General features: G+C 40.2%; 1 protein-coding gene across 5 annotated transcripts in view; it reads left to right on the forward strand.

Moving 5' to 3' along the window:
- Positions 1–18838, forward strand: part of FIG4 (FIG4 phosphoinositide 5-phosphatase) — a 161106-nt gene that overhangs the window by 86983 nt on the left and 55285 nt on the right. For all 5 annotated transcript variants that reach the window (XM_037894611.2, XM_037894614.2, XM_037894612.2 and 2 more), the window contains 4 exons: positions 4816–4874; positions 5518–5665; positions 7283–7366; positions 15222–15417. In XM_037894611.2, coding sequence (XP_037750539.1) covers positions 4816–4874; positions 5518–5665; positions 7283–7366; positions 15222–15417 — 487 coding nt within the window. The remainder of the gene's footprint in view (positions 1–4815; positions 4875–5517; positions 5666–7282; positions 7367–15221; positions 15418–18838) is intronic.

The raw sequence follows: 18838 nt of genomic DNA on the forward strand, positions 1-18838 counted from the left end.
TTATCTGTTTTCATAAGCAGCGTTACATAAGAACATAATAATGGCCATACTGGGTCAGACCAATTGTCCATCTAGCCCAGTATCCTGTCTTTTGACAGTGACCAGTGCCAGATGCTTCAGAGCAAGTGAACGGAATAGAGCAACTATCGAGTGAGCCATCTCCTCTCATTCAGCTTCTGGTAGTCAGAGGTTTAGGGACATCTAGAGCATGAAGTTGTATCCCTGACCATCTTGGCTAATAGCCACTGATGGACCTATCCTCCATGAACTTGTCTAATTCTTTTTTGAACCCAGTTATACTTTGGGCCTTCACAACATTCCCTGGCTTAGTCTCTTGAGGGGTTTTTTTTGTGCTGCTTGTAGCCTTTTATTTTATTTAAAATGAATTTTGTAATGTGGTATTACACCACCATGGGTTTGGCTTTGACGGCTACAGTTTCAAGCTTAACAGAGTGAAAGTCCCCTCTGCTATTTGCTTCAGATTTAGAGTCTGTAGGAACACACAAAGACCAAGGATAGTGACCACACATCCATTCACAAGTACAAGGTTTAGTTTCTTTTACAAGTTTTATTAAAGTTACAGTTAAAGTTATGAATACCCAAGCGTATAGAAATTCTATACAAACCTATGCACAAGTTACAAATATAGTTATACTCACATCCTTAACAATAGCGTTACTGATGGGTTACTCATGGATTGATTATCAGTAGAGGGATGGTTCCTGCTAGAGTATCTCATAGGGAGCTAAATTTTCCTAATCTAGGCACTCTCTTTTATAATGTGATTCTGACTATACCTCATTAGCACTTCTGCACATAGTGCACCCTGCAGTTAGGGCATGTGTTTAAAAAAATGTGATTACCGGGTATCTTGTAACAAAAAATTACTCTTACTGTTAATTTTTCACTATCACCCATTGGTACATCTTTTCCCATAATCTTAGGGCATTGGGTTATTCTTCAGTCACGTACGTCAGCATATCTTATCTCCAAGGCCTAAAATAGCTAATCTAAAATCTTGCGGGCCTTAGCCTACAGGTTCTTGTGTTTCAGCTTGTCTTACTTATATCTAATACATGATTCCTCTGAATAGTGATCAGTCTTATACCTCTATACTCTCACAAATTAACTCTATTTAACATATAATGATTATATATGACATAACATGTCAGTCAATCACATCACACAGTAAATGAACAGTAAACTAAAATCATTGGCTACATTGTTCATATCAGCCATGCAGCCAACCTCCAATTAGTCTGGCCACATAAAATATGTGCAACATCTTTCTTCACTTTATTGTCCACTTATCCTGAACATTTCTGTGTAATGCTGTGTGGCAAAGTGAATTCAACTATGTGTTGCAAAGGTGATTTCTCAAATGAATGTCCCAGTCTCCCTTTAATTCATTATCTTGTTTATTTCAAAAGCTGTCTTATTTTTTGTGTTCTTGCATGTTTTGTTTTTCTTTGAATTAGAAAGTTAAAATTGCTACTTACTATTTTTCTCCTGTTTCAGAGTAGCAACCATGTTAGTCTGTATCCGCAAAAAGAACAGAAGTACTTGTGGCACCTTAGAGACTAACAAATGTATTTGAGCATAAGCTTTCATGGGCTACAGCCCACTTCATCAGATGCATAGAATGGAACATATAGTAAGGCAAAACACACACACACACACACACACACACACACACACACACACACACACACACACACACACACAGGTGGAGTAAGAGGCTAATTAAGATGACCTATTATCTGTTAACTGTTCTCCGTGTGTGTGTGTGTATATAAAAAAAAATTTTTCTGGTCTGAATTTGTCGTTTTTTAGTTTTTCTGATTAGAGTTCATAATATACAGGAAAATTTGTTTCATGTGGAAATAATGCCTTCTGAGTACAGTAGGTACTGTAGATAACTGAGATATAGATACATATTTCTATATCGCCAGTCTGTTTCCTTATGTCAGATTAAATTGTGATTTCTTAAGAAGACACAGTCTGATGTATTTGTGCAGCACCAAGGAAACTGGGGCTGTGATTGTGTGTACAAACTGCATTTGAGTCTGAAGGGGTTAATATGCGACTGGGGGCCAAATCAACCCCACCCATGACACCAGAAGCTTGTGTCAGGCTTCAAGGAAGGAGCTAAAAGGGGCAAGCCCCTGTCAGTTGGAGGCTGGCTGGGAAAGGAGACCTTCAGCTCTCTTACTGTGGAAGAGAAACCTGGCTGGAGCCAGGAACTGAGGAAGATTGTAGCCTATCAGAGCTCCTGCAATGGAAGGTAGGCCTGGTCAAGATGGTTGCCATGTTTGGCTACCAACAGTTGACTTAAACTTGCATGAGCGAATAGGGTGGAATCATTTGGTTTTTTGGTACACTGTAGAGCCTGGGAGGTGCAAAGAACCCAGAAGGGACAGAAGAGTTGTTTGTTTTGTCAATTTTGGACTTTGGATACTGCAGAAATAGTGGAAATGTTATGTACCTAACTGGAGTACCTAAATCTGCTCAACCTGGAAGGTGGTGGAGGCTGGGCTGCATCACACCACAAGATAAGTAGGTGTATAGGAAAGGCAGGCAGCCACAGGGGTTCCAATCATGACTGGGGCCTTTGGCCACTCTGGCAATAAAATAATAATGATGAAAAATACTATCTCTGGGGCCCTGGGAAGAGAGGGAAGAAGTAACTTGCTGTAACAGAAACTTCTTTCCACTTCCCAGGCCTTTCCCATCTCTTGTTCAGAAAGAAAATATTTCATAATGAGTGGTATACACTTCCTCTTGAATTCATGGAGAGAGAACAAAATAGGACGAGTCCGGAATCATGGAAATTGGGCTTTTCCCCTGTCACCCAGCTCCTGCTCAGTGCCAGCATAAGACAGTGCTTAGGTGAGATCAGCTCTTGGATGAAGAACAGCTGCCTGAAGCCAAACCCAAGAAAGACAGAGGTGATGCTGGTGGCCAGAGGAAAGTATTTTGAAGAGCTTGCAGCCACAGTGCAGTCTTTGATCGTTGAAGATCTACAACCACAATTAGTCATGTCAGTCTATCGTCTAGCGTTTCTCTTGAATTCCTCTGACACTAAGTTCTCACATAGCGTCTGTGAGAAATGCTTTCTATCTTCCCTTGGCAAGGAAACTCAATTCGATTCTGATAGATGAAGTCCCGACCTTAGTTATTCATGCCTTTGTCACCTCTCAACTGGATTACAGCAATGCAGTGTGCCTGGTCATGAGGGCTTTAGCACTTAGGAAATTCCAGCTAGTTCATAACACTGCAGTGCATCTCCTCAGCAACACAGACTACCATGAGCATAGTCCTCAAGTCTTTACATTGGCTTACCATAGAATTTTGAAGCAAGTTCAAGGTCTTTGTCCTTCTCTTCAAAGCATTCTATGGCCTGGGGCTCTGATACCTAAAAGACCATGGCCAACAATTATGCTTCTCTGGTGCAATGGATCTCTCAACAATAAAAGTAAAGCTTTTCTGTCCAGGAGACAGAACTTTCTCCGAGTGCAGTTTGAGACTGTGGAGGAACTGACTGTCTCGAACCTCACCACTTTCCGCTACAAGTGCAAGGCACATTTCTTTGGCTGTGCCTTCTCTAACATATTGTATATTTATATTTTAAAAAAGAGGAAAAAAATAGAATAACACACCCTACCAAAACAAGACACTTCACTGCACACACTTCTGCTTCGGGGGGAGAGGATGAGAGAACAAACAACATGTGATGGATTGTTCATGTTGCTTAGTGCACACCTGGAAGGCTCTCAGATACTACTTTTAGAATTAAAAACTTACATGACAGGGATCTGGGTAGCAGAACTCCCACAGTGTCTGCTGCTGATCAATGCATTAGCCTAGGTAGGATCTGATCTTTAATATTTAGGATCATATGTGTCTCTCAAATAAAAGCCATAAAGGTAACTTTTTTTTTCCTTCCAGGAATGGTTTCGGTATAATTTAGAAAAAAATTACAGATATAATTATGAGGAAAAGATGGAAACATATAAATATGAATAGCTGAAAGAAAAAGCATGCTTCATTTATGCTTCATTTTGTTTTCCAGTAGGTTATTGATTTTCATTCAGTGAGAGCAGCAACAGCACTTTACCTTTGCTGTTAAATATTCCAGTAATGAAGTACTCTGGTTCTCAGACCTGTATGATTTAACAAATCTCCTGTCAGTGTCTTTTTAAGAATATAGTGCTCCTGTCAGGAAGCCAACTTATTTTGTATTTTTCACAAAACTTTGCAAATTGTCAAAGTTTGCCAAATATTGATAAATAATATTGCTGATCTCCACACTCTCTTCAAATTTTAAAACCTTAATGTTAACATTATTTAAAAAAAAAAAAACCAGAAAGATGTTAACCAGTAAGCTTATTTGATAGTTTTGCATTGTTATGACCATTGTCTTCTCACACACCCTCTCCACATGCTGCTTTGATCTCCCTCCATGCATTATGTTTTAGGCCCCAATCCTGCAACCGCTACCGAACAGTTGGACACCTGAAGTAAATGTAGGTCTGTGTAGGCAGACTGCTGCACCTGCATAGAGCCCCACTGACTTCAGGGGTCTGTCCACAAAGGTGCAGTTGCACGACTGGGAACTGTTAAACTTCTCAGGCCAAGGATTGTTCTTTCCTTTCTCACACCCTTGCAGTATAAACCACCATGCACAATTTGGACCCTATACAGTGCATAAAAAGTGGTGTGCATGTTTTTAGATATGATAGTAGATTGAATATTTATTTTCTATATAAAATACTATAGTAAAGTCAATTCCATGTGTGAATTTCCCCTCCATAGCTATACCTACTGGTGGACACGAGGTGTATTAAATCATTTACCACTGCCTTATGATGAGGGTAAGTGCTCTGTGTTCTTTTTGTTTTAGAGAATATTTTGGAAAAATACTGATTATTTTGATTCAGCCATTGAATGGTTTGCATGTATTCCTTTAATCACAAATTAACAAACTGATGAAAGCTGTGCAGTTATAACAGCTGACAAGGATTTCCTTCTCAATGAGCTATGGGTTTCACTAGCATGTATGAGATGCCTGCATCACACCTGCCAAATGTCCATCAATTGTTGAGCCAGATATTGTAAATGTGGTGCTTACTGTAGACTTGTGGATATGACTTTGGCTTCTATAAATTCACATGCAGGGAAGCATTTTAAATAGTTCTTTGTCTTCCCCATTCATATGTGGCTTGAAGTATTGTAAATTGATGACGCACAAGAATAGTCTAGCTGATAATTCAAATACAGTTGGAAGACACATTACCACTTCTCCAGCGGAGAGACTGTTCAAATCAGAAATGTCAATTTAAAAGGGAATCAGATTAATTAGTTAACTTTTATAATGTATCCCCTCAAATATATATATATATGTCTTGTGCTATAGAAAAAACATATGGAAGTGTTATTACAGGAGTATGCAAATAGTTTTTTTCCAAATGTGCTAATGATTTGCAACAGAACATGTCTTTTTTTTTTTTTTTTCAGTGACATGCACTGAAAATATAAGGAAGTTGATAGTGAAGAAATTTCACAAATATGAAGAAGAGATTGATATTCATAATGAGTTCTTTCGGCCATATGAATTAAGCAGTTTTGATGACACCTTTTGCTTGGCAATGACCAATTCTATACGGTATATTTTGCGGTGTTATAACTCATATAATTTAGATTTCACAATTCTAATACATAACCTGAAACTTACTTTAGTGCAGCCTTTTTGAATCTTGTCCCACTTTAGTGTTTGTTTTTACTTGGAGTCCCCCCCACCGCCTTACAGTAGTGGGGCAGACACTGTTAGTAGTGTTACTAATGCATTTGTTCAGGACATACCAGGCAAATTACTCAAAATACAAATCAAATGGTACTATAAAAACACACCTTACCTGTATTAGTGCTGCTGATGTTAGTCAATGAGAGATTTGAGTAAGTGGCAGGGTCGTGCAGGGTCACAACACTACTCAATTTTGGACCAGCGGTCCCTCCATCTGTGTGATGGAGGGTAGCTGAGCCAGATTTAAGTGAGTGGCATTGCAAGCTGGCCCTTGGCCCCCACACTTTTACTATAATTACTGAATTATTAAAAGGTTCACTGCCCTCCTGCCCCAAAAATTTGATGTGCCACCCTGATTGAGAACTTCTGGTTTAGAGCTTTATTCAGCTGGAAAGAGGACATTTACATGTGTGGACTGTTTAGGTAATGTAGACCAGTGCTACTCAAAGTAGTGGTCTGCGGGTTCTGGTCCGCGACCATCGGCTGCCGGTCTACGCACATATTGGGGGGAAAAAATTGCTAGTCCCCCACATCAGATAGCTTGAGAAGCACTGATGTAGACTACTTCATTTGAATTCATGCAGTTTTGTCTACTCCATGCCATAGTCCAGACTACAGGGTGTGAATTATAGACTGTTCTAACCTGTTGCTCTCTAACAGCCCCATGTAGACACCTAGATTCTGCTGGCGTGAACTAAAAGATACCTAGTTCATTTTGAGGTAGTCCCATTTAAAACAGGACTATGTTAACATGAACTAGGTACCTTTTGTGCATGCCAGCAATGTCTATGTGGGGCCTGTAGAATGCAGCTTGTTAGAGCACTCTACAAGTCACACACTCATAGTCTGGACTGCAGTACCGTGTAGACAAGCCCATTCTCATTTAGGAGAAAAATTATGTGTCTGTTCAGATATGTTCTGTTTTTATCTCAAGATTGTGTGCACTTGGAGTTGATTAAAACAATCAGCTGGAGTGTTTTCCAGCTGGCAGCCATGACACCTTGGATCATGCCAACTGAGTATTTTAAAAAATATTTTGACCATGCATGCTTTGGCTAATGGCTTTTGTGGAAACGATTTCTAAAATGGCCATTTAAACTAATTTGAGAGTCATGAACACCATCATGAAAATAACATTGTTGGGTCTCCATTACCCCCACCCTACTTCACAAGTGACAACTCTGTGCATAATCATGTTTTGTGGGTCTGTGTGGTACAATTGAAGGCTTCTTAAATCTCTTTGGATTTTAATTTTTTTAATTTTTCCATGACTGTTTGAGACCTGTAATCAAAGTTTAACCTAGACAATCCTTTTTAATTCATGACAACAACTTTTAAATTCAGAACTAAATGTTACAGGATGTTCAGACTTGTAGATGTGAAGAATTTTCAGCAAAACCTGACAAAATATAATTTCAGAAGTATATTTCACATGTTGAGCTTTATTTTATGGCTGATTTTTTTTTCCCCCTATTTCAGAGATTTCATGCCCAAGAATGTTGGAATTGATCCAAGTCCATTTACAGTGCGGAAACCTGATGAAACTGGAAAATCAGTGGTGGGGTAAGATTTGCATATAAAATATGAAATTTAAGATATTTTATTGGCATAATAACATGAACATTGTAGAGTACAATGCAATTAACAACAAAATGCATAATTACTTAGTTCAAGATGAGCAATGACTTGAAGGGGACACATAAGCCATACATGGCTCTTGAGTTGAGGCATAAGGCTAAAACCCAAGTACCTACGTGTACTCAAAAAGAGAGTATAAAGGATCCAAGGCCTATTTGAAGTAAATGGAAAGATTCTTACTGACTTCAGTGGACTTTGAATCAGGCCTTAACTATATTTATTATAGCATCGGTAGCATCGTGTATTACTGTGTACTGCCCTGCGTATGTCAGACAAACAGAATTTATGAAATTGCTTATGTGAGAGTACACACTGAGACATAGTACAAATTAGGAATAGTTTAGAATAATAGTGAACATTTTCTGGCACGTATAACAAACATTAATTTGCATCTAAAGCAACTTTGTAAATAACTGTCTTCTCCCCTGAACTAAATCTAAAAAAAACGTGTTGATGAGTTAAAAAGAAAATGTATGGTACACTTGTACTAACAACATTATTTTTAGAAGAAATAGAGATAAGGGAAACTACAGAATAAAAAAGTCCAATATATTCAGGATCATAATGACTGAATTAGTGAATACAGAAAAGAATGCACAAAAATTACAAGATGATATATGGTTATATCTAAGGTTGTAGGAAAAAGCAGATGTTACATGAGATAGTATATTATTGATGGAATGTTGTAATATAGTGTATTTTCTAATAAATATGTATGTTCTAAGCATAGTGTATGTGTTTGCAGTATGATTTAAGTATAATAAATATTTAAATGTGTAATAAATTTCTAAAAAGAAAGCCTGCTGATAGTCATGAGTTTGAGAATGTAACACCAGAAATTAAAGTTAGAATTGCTTTCAGCGTTCTAATATAAAATTAAAAGACCATCTGAAGATCTGATCTGAATGTTTATCTTAAGAACAGTATCATCATTCTTCTTCAAGTGACTCTGCATGTTCATTCCATTCTTGGTGGTTTGCACATGCACTCCACTCACAGTTGTAAGAAATTTTTCCCACTGGGATGTCTCAAGTGCCCTCTGTTGCCATGTGCCACTGGGTGCTGGTATAAAGGGTCCAGCCACCTACAAGATCCCACAGCTCCCTCTTTCTGCCACATGACAGTAGTTGGAATTGCTTAGTGCTGTCAGTATGCTTGTTGTAAATTAGTTGTGGATAGTTTACTAGTTGATTAATACTTAGCTAATAATGTAGATAGGATAAGTTTCTTTCTCAGTACCCAGTTTGGGGTTTTTCCATTTCTCGGCACCAAGGGATGCCTTGGTCACCGGGCTTCAAACCCTGTGTCTCTTTCATTAGGCCAATGACAAGGAGTGACCCACATTCAAACTTCTTAAAATGTTTAGGCGAAGCCCATACTCAGGATTGTTATCAGATTTGTAAATACTTTAAGCCTAGGACAGGAAAGACACAGAAGCCAGGCTAAAGTTTTTGCTTAAGAAATTGTCCCTGCGACCTCTGTCAGAGCCTGGCCATTCAAACTCAGCTCCTAGTGCCTCAGCATCAATTAGGGATGTGCCTCCTATGTTACCTGAGGTGCAGTATCATATACCTTCCCCAATAAGCAGACTGTCAAGAGAGGAAGGTCGCCAGCACTGAAGTCCTCTAGGTGTGGAAATAAGTAGAGTGCAACCAAAACCAAATACTCCTTTTCTCTGGCACTGCAGAATCCAGCTCCCTTGACTCTGGCAGCAAGGCAGGTACCTTTGAGTCCAGTGCCTGAAGAAGTGCCCTCTACATCTCGATACCAACCATGCTGGAGGCTTTTGCAGTAGCAAGAGATCTGGTGAGCCTTTCGGCACAGGTATCTCTGGTGGTGCAAGAGACTGTGCTCTCGGAATCAAAAGACAGATGGGCACCAGCAGCATCGGTGCAGCTCTTGGTACCAAGACAATTTCTTTTACCTCAGCCTTCATGCGCAATGATACCATTGAAGGAGAAGCCTGCAATGTTGGCTCTACTTTGACACAGAACTGGTCTCTGGCACCATCAGGAGCAGCTCCCCCTTGGTCAGCAGAGGGAGATTCATTCTCCTCTGAGTCAGAGATTGGCTCCTACATTTCCCAGCCTTGTAGCTGGTCTTACTACCCTGAAAGGGACCTTCTGGCAAGAGTACCATCAGGCGTATGGCTGGGTGGTTGAGGGGTGTCATTGGGGCTCACCACCAGTCCAGTAGCCTTTTTGGAACCCATGGGGGTCCCCCACCCCTGTTTCCAGATTGTATATGTGGCATTCATGCTCTGTGTCTTCAGAGAGGAATGGGGAGTCTACTGAACAGGCACTACCTGATATGACAATCATATTTCTAAAGGGCCTAGATAGGTTGTAGCCTCAAATAAGCCCCCACCCCCCGGGACTTGAACCTAGTTCTATGAAAGCTCATGGGGCCTCCATCTGAGCCTCGAGCGCATACTGCACCTATCACTGAAGGTGGCTTTCTTAGTAGCTATCACTTCAGCCTGGAGGGTGGCTGAACTTCCCGCTCGGACATCTGAACCACCTGATATAATCTTTGAGAAAATATACTTGCACCCTCATCTGAGATTTCTGTGATCTGAGATTTCTCTCTAGAGTCTCATTTTCATAGAAACCTGTCAGTTTACAATCTACGTAACAGGACAAAGCCCTGGCTGGGATGATTTAACTGGGAATTGGTCCTGCTTCGAGCAGGGGGTTGGACTAGATGACCTTCTGGGGTCCCTTCCAACCCTGATATTCTATGATTCTATGATACGTTTTACCCAAAACGACATGCCAATAGAGAGAAGTAACACCTCCACTCTTAGATGTTAGGAGAGCTTTGGCATTTTAGGACAGGACTAAACAATTCAGTTTGTCTACTCAACTATTTGTGGCCATTGCCACAAATAGAATGAAAGACCTCCCAATCTCTTCACAAAGAATTTTCTTGGATAACTTGTTGCATTCGTGTATGTTACGGTTTGGCAGGCATTTCCCTGCTGAGCAAAGTGATGGTACATCCCACAAGATTGCAAGGGTTCTCCGTGGCATTCTTTGCACAAGTTCCTATCCAAGAAATTTGTAGAATGGTGACTTGATCTTCAGTCCACGTGTTTGCATCTCATTATGCCATCACTCAGTACTCTGGACATGATGCTAAATTTGGACGAGTTGTACACCTGTCTATGTGTACATGAACTCTGATCCCTCCTTCTACTGTATAGCTTGTAACTCACCAAAAATGGAATGCACATGTGTAATCACTCGAAGAAGAAAAAAACTGTTGTTAACCTTCTGTAAATGTTCTTCAAAATATGTTGTACATGTCCATTCCACGACACCCCCCCGCCCCCCGCATTGGAGGTGTCCAGCAAGAAGAAACTGAGGAAGCTTGGGGATGGCTGGGCCCTTTATATCAGCGTGCAATGGTGTGCAGCAACAGAGGGTACTCAAGCCACCCCAATGGGTACCACTGAGGGGAAAAATTTGATGACTTTGTACGGGGTGCACACACACCAGCAGGAGTGGAATGGTCATGTGGAATGTTCAAAGAACAAGTTATGAAAGGTTAGTAACCTTTTGGGGTTTTTTTAGACCTAAAAAAGCCATTAGTGTAGATAATTTGCCATATCAGTAATGCTATGACTGCATGCTGTTATATTAACTTCTGAGGTATCTGCTCTTCTATGAAAATTTTTTAGAAGCCATATATTATATTAAGGCATAAGGATGAAAAGATATAAGACATAAGGATGAAAGTGGAAAAAGAATTTCCTGTTCTTTCAAAATAAGGACCCGATGGGTTGCATAATCTAGTAGATTTTGCTCTTTTGCTCTTTCCAATTTTTGTATTAGACAGTTCCAAGCTAATTTGATTTTCTTTCCTCTCTACGGGTAGTATATGTATGTGTCCCCAAACAAAGAATACATTGTTCAGACATTTCTGTGAGGTCTCATATTTTTGGCATGGAACATCAACTATAGAGCAGCACACAGTTAATTTTATTTTCTAAAGGAACAGTGGCTACTGGTTGAAAAAGGCACTTAACTGTACCTTCATTTGATGCAATAGACCTTAACATTTTATTGAGGCATCTCTGAACTGTATATTGATTTGCCAATCTCCTCCTTGATTTTTTTGTAATGTTACTTATTAAATCATTTGACTCTGTATCTAAATATTGATTTGTTTCAAACAGCAGAACAACTTGTTCTGTTTATTTACAAGGATCCATTCTAAGATCTCTGGTCTTCCCAGTTTAAATATCCTCATGAGCTTGTGTGCTTGAACTCTGTTTTAAAACATTGGATGAAGTAGAGTATCCTTTTTTGTCCTTGTGTTTTCAGTCTTAAAAATCCATTTGCAAAACACATCATTATTGTAATTTTCCAAGGGGAAAATTACTAGTGGTAGCTATCTACAAGAGGTTATCAAGATGTTTACGCTCTACATAGAAATCCCAAGAAGTGATAGTGTGCCTAGTCTGCTGTGAGTGACAGACCAGAGTAATTGTATGCTTTTTCCAAAGCGTAGCACTAAATTGCCAAGGGTATTACAACAGTTCCATGCTGTTGGTTCCATATTTCTAGGGCATTACCGAGTCAGGATGTCCTGAACTTAGTTTGGAGTCATTAAAGTGGAACATCCTTTACCAATTGCTAAGCTGTAAGTACCAGCAAATGCTTTTGTTGTTTCTTCCACTTTCTTCATCTGACAGATCTGCATTGAATAACTCCTTCAGCTACCATCCTCTTTGTCCAGTCTTCTGCAGTGCCATTGAGAACCAGGAAAAGTCCCTAAACATTCATACCTTAAAGCTGAATTAAATGGGTACCTGATGATTTCCTGTGTCACTTAAAGCTGACATAGACAGCTTTATGCCAACCTCTGTTGGTGCCACAATTGAGTGTGTGGCTGGGGAAAATGGGGCATGACTGAAGCACTGCTATACTCCAGTGGTCCCCTACTAACCACTTGACCCTTTGAGGGCTGTTGTAGCCAGCGGAACTTAGAACAGCTGCAAAACTGCTCTAACTTGATTTTTTGAGACTGGACCTGTGCCCAGTGGTCGTGGGATAAGGAAGCAACAGTGATGGCTTAGAGACTCCTTTATACCCACCTCTTTTTCCCAGACTGTTGCATATACCAAGTGGACAGACCCAAGAATCCAATCCCTTAATGTTTTATTCCCTTGCTCATTGCATACTTTAATTTATCAATCTTAATCTTGTATGAATGTTCATTTAAAGATGTTCCCTAATACAAAGCAGTGGATTTTAATGTTTTTGCCATTATAAAGCCATAGTGCCTGGTTAATCCAAACATTAGTTCTGGTTATGCTTCATATGAAGCCCAGAGAAGAAGCAGCAAATAAATAAAAGCACAGCAGGATGTGAGTAGAATCAGATATTGCTGGAGGAGGTGTGTGGATTCTGTGGCAGTGTTGTTATACTCATAGTTTTTTTTGTTAGTACTTCTATAATATTTTCATCTTAAATTTTCTTATTTATTACTTTCCTTCATAAAAAGTTGTGTAAAATTGCTTTTATAAAATATCTTCCATATTCCACCTCAGAGGTGACTGCATGTTTAATGATGGGTGAGGTGATACATATACACAATGTATAAAGCACTCTGAGATTGTTCACAATAAAAAAAAAATTCATAAATTAGACATTTTTATATGAAAAATCAGTTATTCAGAGGCTTATTAGAATTTCCCTCCTCTCACCTTTGCACATTTTTATATTTCCATGTTTAAGAACATTGCAATATAATAATGTATTTTAAAAATATTTGTATATAGCTTATAGTAGGGAGAACTGGTAGTGACCCATATATTTAATTGTCTGTACACTTTCCATTATACAATTCTTGGATTATTTTTTCTAATTTAATTTGTTTGTTTTTGAGAAACTCTAATCTCCATTGTTTCAGCAGGCCATAGAAATTCATCAAAGAAAAAGTCTTCAGGTCTGGGTGTAGCTTATTTCTTGAGTGCACACTCTGCTGAATAAATGGGCTAATATAAAGAAAACAGGACAGAATAGTAAACTCTCTGTTCTTTATCATCTAGCCTGGAAAGATCCCTTATAAGGTGGCTTCAGATTTCTGTATAGAAACAATAAGGAGACGTTGACATGATCGGGGAGGAAATGGAGAAGAAGATGTGTTTATCAGCAGTGTTCTTTATAAATTGAAATGAGGGAGACACTAGCTATGGCAGGCAAAGCTTTTCAAGGATTGTAGTGTGAGAAAGTGTGTAGTTAGGAAAAAGTGGGTATATTGATGGTTAAAAAAGAAGAAATAAAGACTGGAAAAGGGGAAGGAGGAGAGAAGTCAAGGATGACACCAAGGTTGTGAACCTAGGAACAGGAGAAAGAGTGGAGGTGTCAGTGGTATTGAAGACACAAGGTGATTGAGAGGGAGAAGGAGGAAAGATGATAGAGCCAGTCTCTCCAAAACTGAGTTTAAGACCACTATAGAACATCCAAAAGAGAATGTCAGACAGTTGAAGATGTGAGCATGGAGTGCCTAAAGGGAGTTCTCTCATTTTAAGACCAGGGAGAAGGTGGCACTGTTGGGGAGGAGGAAAGTCATTAGCACTATCAAGCAGTTTTATGGCTTTGTTTTTAAACTTTCAAGACCTGGGAAGAGAATGACAAGGTTTGGTAATGCCAGGTTCAATCACGAAAGATAATGCCAAGTTCAGTGCCAGGTTCAATCACGAAAGACAATCAAGAGAATGACAAGGTTTGGTAATGCCAGGTTCAATCACGAAAAATACATAAAGTTGTTTAGAAAGAAGGAAGAAGAAAAAGTAGGGATGAAAAAAAGAGACTGAGCAGAAAATGGAGGTAAGCTGGCAGTCATGAAAATGACTTCAGACATTCAGCTGTGTGAGAAGAGGTACAGAAATAGTGAATACCCTGGGAAAAGAAAAAATAGGGGATTCAAAGGGTGAGCAGAGCCCTCCCTTAAGAATAACAGAAGACGTTCAGAAGGTATCAAGTATCAGAGGGTAGCCGTGTTAGTCTGTATCCACAAAAACAAGGAGTCTGGTGGCACCTTAAAGACTAACAGATTTATTTGGGCATAAGCTTTCGTGATTGAAAAACCCACTTCTTCAGATGCATGGAGTGAAAATCACAGATGCAGGCATTATTATACTGACACATGAAGAGAAGGGAGTTACCTCACAAGTGGAGAACCAGTGTTGACAGGGCCAATTCAATAAGGGTGGATGTAATCCACTCCCAATAATTGATGAGGATGTGTCAATTCCAGGAGAGGGAAAAGAAAAGGAGTACTAGTGGCACCTTAGAGACTTCTCTAAGGTAACACTAGTACTCCTTTTCTTTTTGTGAATACAGACTAACACGGCTGCTACTCTGAAACCTGTCATTTAGGAGAGGGAAAGTTGCTTTTGTAGTGAGCCAGCCACTCCAAGTTCCTATTCAAGCCCAAATTAATGGTGTTAAATTTGCAAATGAATTCTAGTTCTGCAGTTTCACTTTGAAGTCTGTTTCTGAAGTTTTTTTTGTTCAAGGATGGCTACTTTTAAATCTGTTATAGAATGTCCAGGGAGATTGAAGTGTTCTCCTACTGGCTTTTGTATGTTACCATTCCTGATGTCCGATTTGTGTCCATTTATTCTTTTATGTGGTAGAATATCTCCTTCTACCCTATGCCAAATGAGATGGTAACCAAAATTCAGGAATGTATGTATGGTATATTTAAAAGTATTTTGTGTTCATTTAATAAATGTCTGCACTGTCTCTCTTCTTTGAATATATAGGAACAAAAGTAATAGAGAAGAAACTGTGCTGCAGCGCAAAACAGCTGCTAGTGCCCCTCCTCCCCCAAGTGAGGAAGCAGTGTCAAGTAGTTCTGAGGATGATTCTGGGACTGATAAAGAAGATGAGGGAGCTGTTTCTCAGCGTTCAACTCCAGTAAAGATGGCAGATACAGGCGATAATATAAAAATAACAGAGGTGAGAAAATTGCACTGGCACACATGAAGGGAGACCATCAACTTAAAATACACATTTCTTATGAAAATATTTTACCTACTGTTACCTGTAACACTTAATGTTCCTGACATTAAAAGGGAAAATTATTTTCTCCAGTTTATTTGCTTTATGCATCTGACAGCATTTAGTGAACCCGATTATACACAGTTGTCAGTTTCCTTGTTTGTTGGACCCTCTCAGAGAGCATTAGGGTAGAAAATGACTTTTTTTAAATAGAAAATGTGATTCTAAAGTCATAAAAACTGGAAAGGGATTCAGGGCAGGTATAGTATCTAACACTACTGTACTTATAACTCATGTTTTGAAATTGACTAAATTTCAAGTTGAAAGTGTTCCTTTGAGGACTTTCTTGGTATCTGAGTTCTGAATTGTCAAGCAGTAACTTAACAGTCTGAGGTGTTGAAAAATGGTTTAATAAAACTAAATTATCTAAATTGCACATTCTGATTTTATCAGATAATATTACGTTTGGAAGGATTAGATTTTGATTGGTAGATGTCAGTAAACATTAGTTTCACTGTATATACACACACAGAACAATGAAAAAATATTTGTTAGTGGTATTCAAAATTTACAAATATGTAAAGTAAGAACAGTTCTGCGTGGGAACTTATTAGTTTGGTTTAAGGATATTTACTTTATATATTCTGACGTGATGTTGCCAGTTTGTTTTTTTAGCAGTTATAAAGCTTTAACTTTTTGAATCTCAATATCTACTGTCATTAAATAATTATTGTCTGACCCACCATAATTTCTGGCAACTGTGAAAATTTAAACTGATACAAAATGCTTAAAAATAAACATAGATATCTGTCAAAATCATAAAAAATTAGAATCATATTCTGATAAGCTTAGGTAATACTCTGATTATTTCAATAAAGCACAAAATCAATAGTAGTATGGCAGTGAAGATTGTTTGCCAAATATTTTCATATTATTGTGCTAACTCCTACTAATTAGTTTTAATTATTTTCATTGCAGTAGCACCCAAAGATCCCAGCTGGAATTGGTGCACGGTTGTAGACTAACATATAGGAAGACACAGTCCCTGCCCCAAAGAGCTTATCTAAATAGATAAGACATACCAAGCAAAATGGTTAGTGATGGTTGGCAAATGTGAGAAGATGCTGTTACAATCATCTAGTCTGACTTCCTGCAGAACACAGGCAGCAACCTCACCCAGCAACTTCTGTATCAAGCCCATAATTTCTGGTTAAGTTAGAGTAAATGATTTAGAAAGATATCCAGTCTTGATTTAAATAATGGAGTTGGGGATTGGTCCTGCTTTGAGCAGGGGGTTGGACTAGATGACCTCCTGAGGTCCCTTCCAACCCTGATATTCTATGATTCTATGACCCAGAAACATTTTGTGCCAGCCAAGGGAGCAGAATTTTTATTCACACAACTCCCCCAAACTCCTTAGTAGCCCAAGCTGCCACTTCATAGAATCATAGAATATCAGGGTTGGAAGGGACCTCAGGAGGTCATCTAGTCCAACCCCCTGCTCAAAGCAGGACCCAATCCCCAACTAAATCATCCCAGCCAGGGCTTTGTCAAGCCTAACCTTAAAAATATCTAAGGAAGGAGATTCCACCACCTCCCTGGGTAACGCATTCCAGTGTTTCACCACCCTCCTAGTGAAAAAGTTTTTCCTAATATCCAGCCTAAACCTCCCCCACTGCAACTTGACCATTACTCCTTGTTCTGTCATCAGCTACCACTGAGAACAGTCTAGATCCATACTCTTTGGAACCCCCTTTCAGGTAGTTGAAAGCAGCTATCAAATCCCCCCTCATTCTTCTCTTCCGCAGACTAAACAATCCCAGTTCCCTCAGCCTCTCCTCATAAGTCATGTGTTCCAGTCCCCTAATCATTTTTGTTGCCCTCCGCTCGACTCTTTCCAATTTTTCCACTTAAGAGCAAGCAACATAAACTAAAGTCCACCCCTTCCAATCAGGAAGCCAAGCCCAAACACTTAAACCTATTTTTGAGGAATGTTTTTACTTCAACCAATATGCAATTTTGTATAGCCAACTGTCAGACATTATTGTCCAAGTACCATTTTATTAGTTATCCTAAATTCACAGAATTTACTGACAAACTCCCTTAGGGAGGACAGGCACAGTGGGTAAATTGATTGCCAGATCATCCCTCCGAGCTTTGCTGCATCAGGCACAGCCTCCAGATGGATGGTGACAGCTGTTGTCACACATCGAGTGTCATGGCTTCATTCCTCCAGATTCCTCATGGAAGTCCAATCTGCAGCGGAGGATTTGCCCTTTGAAGGGAACAATCTCTTCAGTGAGAAGACGGATGATTTGTTACTCCTGCATCCTTCCGTGAGTGTAACCCTCCACTCACTAGGCATCTACATTCCAGCTCCAAAGAAGAAATACCACCGACCACACACACACAGGCACAACCAGTACTGTAATCATTTTACCACCCAGAGTGGTTATGAACCACCATAGAGGATGCAGTGGATCAAGTACAATGCCCCCCTGTAGCAGATCGCAGACTCACCAGTGTGGCGCCTCCTGCTGATCATCTTGGAAATTAGCTCAACTTCAGCTCCGGAGCGCCCTCTGCTGGCCGGTGTCTCGCCTGCCATAGGCCCCGTGTCCCTCCTGGACCCCGGTGCCCCTTTACCTTGGGGTTCTGTCCCAGCAGTACCCCCACACTCTGGGTCTCCCCTCCCAGGGGAACCCCCTCCTTCTATGCCCACCTTGCCCCAGTGGCTACTGCCAGTCATCATCTAGCCTCCACTCACTGGGGCAAACTTCAGTCTGTCATGGCCACTCATCATTGGCAAGGAGGTTGGACCAGCTGCCTCTGCATAACCCCATGCTGCACCTCCCAGCCCCAGTACCCGCATAGGCCTTTATCAAGGCCTCAGCCTGGGGAGTTGCCAGGCTGGAGCTCCCCAGCTCCTCTTGCCCTTCCCCAGCACTACTCTGCTCCAGGTACTGTATTCCCAGGTAGCAAGGTCCTCCCACTCCAGGGTAGAGTGAGACTCCTCCAGCTCCTGGCCCCCAGCCCTCGTATCAGGGCCAGCTGAGCCCTGATTGAGCTGGCCACACCTGTGGTCAGCTACTCCGCCAGCCTCCCTCAGTTGCTCTTAATCCCTTATCCCAGCCACAGCCCTCTCCAGGTGAGCTTTTAACCCCTGTTCTGCACGAGTGGGGCAGCCGCCCCACTACACCTCCCCCTTCCCTCCTTCCAACCCCAGCCTTTTGCTAAAATACATTTTTGACAGGACCTTTGAGAGCAGTGAAACACTCCATATGCTACATTCATCAACCCAAAACTCTGATACCCAATTTGGTGGCCATCTATCTCATTTCTCCCAAGCCTGGCAGAGGATAATGACAAATGGGTTCTC

This window comes from Chelonia mydas, chromosome 3, assembly GCF_015237465.2.
Source record: "Chelonia mydas isolate rCheMyd1 chromosome 3, rCheMyd1.pri.v2, whole genome shotgun sequence".
In the NCBI taxonomy this organism is placed as follows: domain Eukaryota; kingdom Metazoa; phylum Chordata; order Testudines; family Cheloniidae; genus Chelonia; species Chelonia mydas.